Here is a 6,795-nt window from a genome sequence, read left to right on the forward strand (position 1 = left end):
GAAGAGAGTTTGTGTGGAAGAATGGGCCAAAATCACACCTGAGCAATGCCTGCGACTAGTTTCTCTCTACATTATGTGTCCTGAAGCTTCATTACCAACAAAGGCTTTTATACAAAGTATTAAATAAATTTCAGTAACGTGTTCAATACTTTTCCCTGTGTCATTTCTCATTATTGCACATAATTTATGGACATCTATAGTGATTTCTTGTCCTTTGTGGATTGGATGGGTTGCTAACATCTGGGAAGAATTTCATGTCAATAGCACCTTTAGAAATATATTTAGCTAGAAAATGTGATACGTGTTCAATACTTATCTCTCTCTCTCTCTCTCTCTCTCTCTCTCTCTCTCTCTCTCTCTCTCTCTCTCTCTCTCTCTATATATATATATATATATATATATATATATATATATATATATATATATATATATATATATATATATATATATATAGTGTGTGTGTGTATATTTATACACTTCATCATTTTCCCACACATCATGGTCATTGTGCTCCGCCATCCCCTAGTCCTCACCTTCTCCGGGCTTTGGCTCCGGACCCTGGAATCTCCCTTTGGATCGGGCATCCACCACCTGGAACCTCTTGCTGGTGATGTTCTCCTCTATGTCCTTGAAGCTCTTGAGCAGAGTGCGGTTCATTGTCACCTGGAATGTCTCGGGCGTCACATTTGTGTCCTCAGATGTCACCGGGTGCCCCTGCTTCATCCAATTTGTGAGACCCCCGTCCAGCACTGACACATTGTCATGGCCAAAAAGACGGAACATCCACCACAGCCTGGGGGCGAAGAGCATGCCTGAGCTGTCGGAGTCGTAGACGACCACGTGGGAGTCATTGTTGATGCCAAGTTCACCAGCGTACTTGGCAAACTGGGCGGCACTGGGCAACATCATCTCATAGGGCGACTGCTGGTCTCTGCAATGCTCAAGGTTGAAGAAGGAGGCTCCTGGTATGTGCCGCTCTGCAAACTCCTTCCTGGCATCTTTACCCCCTGGTGAGTACCAGGTTGTGTCCAGCACCCTTAGGACTGGGGCTTTCTTGGCTTTCAGGGCTCCTGCGAGCCAGCCAGCAGAGACCAATGCCCGGTTCACCATGGCTTCTTCAATGGGTGAAGAAGACCCTGGCCCATAGTTTTTATTCTAAGGCGGAGGAGGCTCCTGGGGCTTATGCAGATCTAGCAGTTAATTATTTCCTTGCGGCATCCTGGCATCTGTGGAGGTGGCTATTACCTACTATTAACCTTTAGGTTAGGACGCTTATCAGGCCATTATCATTAGTGAAGTGAGTTGCATAGTCATTAAATAGGCAGGACTGAGAGCGCACAGAAGCTATCCATGACCCTGGATAATCTATTGCATTGTTCATCCTGGGCTTCCTGGTTCATGAATACAATACCATATATACAGTGAAGACTGTCAACCATTTCCATGAGTAGAAGATTGGATGCAATGATAGATGATATTTCGAGGATCTTAGAAGTGACTTGTATGAATGGAGCCGTAGTGACCACCACTCCGTTCACTTCTATGGGACAAACGTGGACACATTGCAGATGGATGGCTATGGCAGCTACGGATGTAACAATAATGTGTTACACTTATAAGGGTCTCTCAGAGGCTCTTGATTAAATTAAAAGCTTAAAGATATGAAAACGAGGAAAAAACACAACAAAATGTTTATTCTACAATTTTACCACAATTGAAAGTTACACTGGGGGTCTGACAACTGGGACCCCCACTAATTTCAAGAACTGGGCTCTGAAAAGCTCAATTAAATGGAACGGAGGTCTCCAAAGCAAAGAATGGAATGGAGGTGCTCATGATCGACCTTGGCTCCTTTCAGACGGGGTCTTCTGACTCTTGTATTCCTATCGTTGGTGGGTTACAGTTGTTCGGACCCCTATTTAGCAGTAACTTACCCCTTTCCTAAATATAGAGGATCACTTTTAAACCACCTTAATTTGAATAAATAATATACACAAAATGTGAATTTTGGCATCTAGAATGCCGTCAGCTGTTAGTGGCAGTTAACGCTTTAGCTGCTGAATGCACCGTGGTCCAAACCAAAACGTAAAAAAGCAAAACAAAAGAAAACAAAAAGCAATCACCCTGCCTTACAAGAAAATTGAAGACTAATTAATCGAACATTTATATGTATCTGAAACTTAACCTCTCAAAAACTGAACAACTTCTGCTCCCGCCGTCTATTAACCTCCCTAAATCTGACATTTCCCTCTCCGTGGGCGGCACCATAATAACACCCCAGCAGCAGGCGCGCTGTCTGGGTGTTATGTTTGACACCAATCCCTCCTTCACATCTCATATACAATCTCTTGCCCGCTCTTGCCGCTTACACCTAAAGAACATCTCTAGAATCCGCCCTTTTCTCACCATAGAAACAACAAAAACCCTCACTGTAGCATTGATCCACTCCCGCCTGGATTACTGCAACACTCTATTAATTGGCATCCCCGTTACTCGACTCTCCCCTCTCCAGTCCATACTTAATGCAGCAGCCAGGGTCATCTATCTGGCTAATCAGTACTCGGACGCGTCCGCTCTTCGCCAGTCCTTGCACTGGCTGCCCATTCATTATAGGATCCAATTCAAACTACTTGATCTCACCCACAAAGCTCTCCACAGTGCGGCACCCCCTACATCTCCTCTCTCATTTCTGTCTATCGGCCTAACTGACCGCTGCGCTCTGCAAAAGACTTTCGACTAACCTCTGCACTAATCCGCACCTCCCACTCCCGTCTCCAAGACTTCTCCCGTGCTGCTCCTATCCTCTAGAATGCTCTACCCCAAGAAATTAGGACTATCCACAATTTGCATAGTTTTAGGCGCTCCCTCAAAATACATTTGTTCAGAGCGGCCTATCACGTTCACTAATCAAAGTCATTCTATGTGTAAGTGTGCGTGTGTAGCCCATTCACTATCTCCATCCATCCCTCACTCCCTCAAGATGGCTGGACCTTCATTGTAAATACACCCCTGTACTCTGTATCTCCCCCACCTCAATGTAGATTGTAAGCTCTCACCAGCAGGGGCGGCTTATTTCGTCTTATTTCGCTTTAATTATTGTATTGTTAACGTTGTTACTTATGACTTGTGTTTTGAAACTGTTAAACTGTAAAGCGCTGCGGAATATGTTGGCGCTATATAAATAAAGATTATTATTATTATTATGCTCCCCAAAAAAAAGTAAACTTTATCCATCTAAAATCAACTTCTGGCTCAGATTATAAATCACTTATAATAAAGTTTTTTTTAAAGTATTTTAATTGTGCAAAACTAGAAAACATAGAACAGCCAATCTAAATCTGGCATCTGCACTCTGAGTTATCGCCTCACTTGTGCCCATAAAGTGGCAGAATTTGCTGTAATATTCTCCTCCCTCACACAATAAAAAATACAACTTTGTAACAGTTTTTCAATACTTTGTCCTCCAGAAAGGTTCCACTAAAAAACTAGGATTAGAACTATGTAAAGTCATTAGTTTCCTGAAGGTGGTGACATTGCCTGATACATTTCTGATTCTGGCGAGTCGGGAGCCACCTGGTCGTGGGCTCAGGAATCAGGGAAAGTTGGGTATTTAAGGCGCAATTTGTGGTTAAAGACTGGGACTGCACATAATCCATCCTCTTGTTGACAAACTTCTGGTCTCTTGGCCCTTTGTAACCTCCGCTGTCATAATATATTATTGCGAAATGTATTGTTTATAACTGATTAGTGGCAATTAACGCTTTAGCTGCTGTCTATACCAGCATTTGCACAATCACCAGTGATAGTTATCCCGCGTGACATCCTCAGGTCATATAGACCAGGAGGGTAATGATGAATTTTACATTTGCAATGATTGCAAGTGAGATGTCCTTATTTTTACCTTTTAACCAGTGAAACTCTGGCAGTATCATCAATACATAGCTGGAGAGGCGGGATGTGCTGCCACATAGTGGCCAAATATCAAACTGCACTTTTGAATCAGACTTGATCACTGGAAGAGGGATACCTTTGTCTTCTCTCCAATTTAAAACTGGCGGCATCATCACATGGCTGGAGAATTAAAGGGGTTGTCTTGTGACAACCTGCTGATCATTGGGTGCCCGACTGCTCAGTCCCTCAGTCCTGTTCCTACATATCTGCTCCTGGGAAAGCTGAGTGTCTACAGATTATCACTTAGTGGTGACACCGCCCAACCCAACGGTGCGGCCATTCAGCTGCTGACAACCTTTGTGAGGTATGACCATGTGGTTGTCACTCAGCTTTCCATAGTATAGATATGGCGGCAGATCACAGAGGCTGGAATTATTTATGATTATTTGTTTCTCTGCGACCCTGATAACCAAGACGTTAATTTGTTAATGATTAATCTGATAATATTAATTAAAAAGAACTTTGTCCGCTGCTAAGGAAGTCAATCAATGCATACTGCACGAAAGATGTAAATATGTTTACTCCTCTAGTAAAGTCTGACGTAAACACAGCAAGATAGGAAAATGTACAGCTGGTATAACCTGGGTATATCCTGTATATAATTATATATGTACAGATGGTATAACCTGGACATCTCCTGTATATAACTATGTGTATACAGCTGGCATAACCTGGGCATCTCCTGTATATAATTATATATATACAGCTGGTATAACCTGGGCATCTCCTGTATATAATTATATATGTACAGATGGGATAACCTGGGCATCTCCTGTATATAATTATATATGTACAGATGGTATAACCTGGACTTCTCCTGTATATAATTATATATGTACAGCTGGTATAACCTGGGCATCTCCTGTATATAATTATATATGTACAGCTGGTATAACCTGGACATCTCCTGTATATAATTATGTATGTACAGCTGGTATAACCTGGGCATCTCCTGTATATAATTATATATGTACAGCCGGTATAACCTGGACATCTCCTGTATATAATTATATATGTACAGCTGGTATAACCTGGGCATCCCCTGTATATAATTATATATGTGCAGCTGGTATAACCTGGGCACCTCCTGTATATAATTATATATGTACAGCTGGTGTAACCTGGGCTTCTCCTGTATATAATTATATATGTACAGCCGGTATAACCTGGGCATCTCGTGTATATAATTATATATGTACAGCTGGTATAACCTGGGTATCACCTGTATATAATTATATATGTACAGCTGGTATAACCTGGGCATCTCCTGTGTATAATTGTATATGTACAGCTGGTATAACCTGGGCATCTCCTGTATATAATAATAATAATTGTTATTTATATAGCACCATTGATTCCATGGTGCTGTACATGAGAAGGGGTTACATACAAATTACAGATATCACTTACAGTAAACAAACTAACAATCACAGACTGATACAGAGGGGAGAGAGGACCCTGTCCTTTCGGGCTTACATGCTACAGGATGGTGGGGAAGGAGACAGTAGGTTGGGGGGTTGCAGCTGCTCCGGTGTTGGTTGAGGTGATATCTCCAGTAGTGGTGAGGAGGTAGCGGGGTCATTGCAGGCTGTAGACTTTCTTGAAGAGGTCGGCTTTCAGGTTCCGTCTGAAGGATCCGAGTGTGGTTGATAGCCGAACGTGTTGGGCAAACAATTCTAGAGAATATGGGCTATTCGGGAGAAGTCTTGGAGGTGGTTGGGTGAGGAGCGAACAAATGTGGAGGAGAGAAGGAGGTCTTGGGAGGACCGGAGATTACGTGAGGGAAGGTATCGGGAGATTAGGTCAGAGACATATGGGGGAGACAGGTTATAGATGGCCTTGTGGGTCAGTATTAGTAATTTGTATTAGATACGCTGAGGGAATGGGAGCCAGTGAAGAGATCTGCAGAGGGGAGTAGCGAGGAGAGAGATGAATTAGTCGGGCAGCAGAGTTAAGGATAGACTGGAGAGGTGCGAGGGTGTTAGCAGGGAGACCACAGAAAAGGATGTTGCAGTAGTCGAGGCGGGAGATGATGAGGGCATGCACAAGCATTTTAGTAGATTGAGGGTTGAGGAAAGGACGGATTCTTGAAATATTTTTGAGCTGGAGGCAACAGGAGGTGGAAAGAATTTGGATGTGCGGTTTGAAGGACAGGGCAGAGTCAAGGGTTACTCCGAGGCAGCGGACTTCCGGTACTGGGGAAAGCGTGATGTCATTAATTGTTATAGCTAGGTCGGGTAAAGAAGATCTGTGATATGGAGGAAAGATGATGAGTTCAGATTTGTCCACATTGAGCTTGAGGAAGCGAGAGGAGAAGGAGGATATGGCTGATAGACACTCATATATGTACAGCCGGTATAAGCTGGGCATCTCCTGTATATAATTATATATGTACAGCCGGTATAACCTGGGCATCTCCTGTATATAATTATATATCTACAGCTGGTATAACCTGGGCATCTCCTGTATATAATTATGTATGTACAGCTGGTATAACCTGGGCATCTCCTGTATATAATTATATATGTACAGCTGGTATAACCTGGGCATCTCCTGTATATAATTATATATGTACGGCCGGTATAACCTGGGCATCTCCTGTATATAATTATATATGTACAGCTGGTATAACCTGGGCATCTCCTGTATATAATTATATATCTACAGCTGGTATAACCTGGGCATCTCCTGTATATAATTATGTATGTACAGCTGGTATAACCTGGGCATCTCCTGTATATAATTATATATGTACAGCTGGTATAACCTGGGCATCTCCTGTATATAATTATATATGTACAGCTGGTATAACCTGGGCATCTCCTGTATATAATTATATACGTA

At 42.6% G+C, this 6,795-nt stretch overlaps 1 protein-coding gene across 1 annotated transcript in view; it reads right to left on the reverse strand.

The window, feature by feature from the left end:
• The window catches only part of LOC141095837 (thiosulfate sulfurtransferase-like), an 8,388-nt gene extending 7,278 nt beyond the window's left edge, over positions 1-1,110 (reverse strand). Inside the window, exon 1 of the mRNA XM_073582190.1 lies at positions 534-1,110. Within this exon, the coding sequence (XP_073438291.1) occupies positions 534-1,110 (577 nt within the window). The remainder of the gene's footprint in view (positions 1-533) is intronic.
• Between the last annotated feature and the right edge of the window lie 5,685 nt (positions 1,111-6,795).

Source organism: Dendrobates tinctorius, unplaced genomic scaffold (assembly GCF_039654945.1).
Source record: "Dendrobates tinctorius isolate UK_male_01 unplaced genomic scaffold, ASM3965494v1 ptg000070l, whole genome shotgun sequence".
Taxonomy (NCBI): Eukaryota; Metazoa; Chordata; class Amphibia; order Anura; family Dendrobatidae; genus Dendrobates; species Dendrobates tinctorius.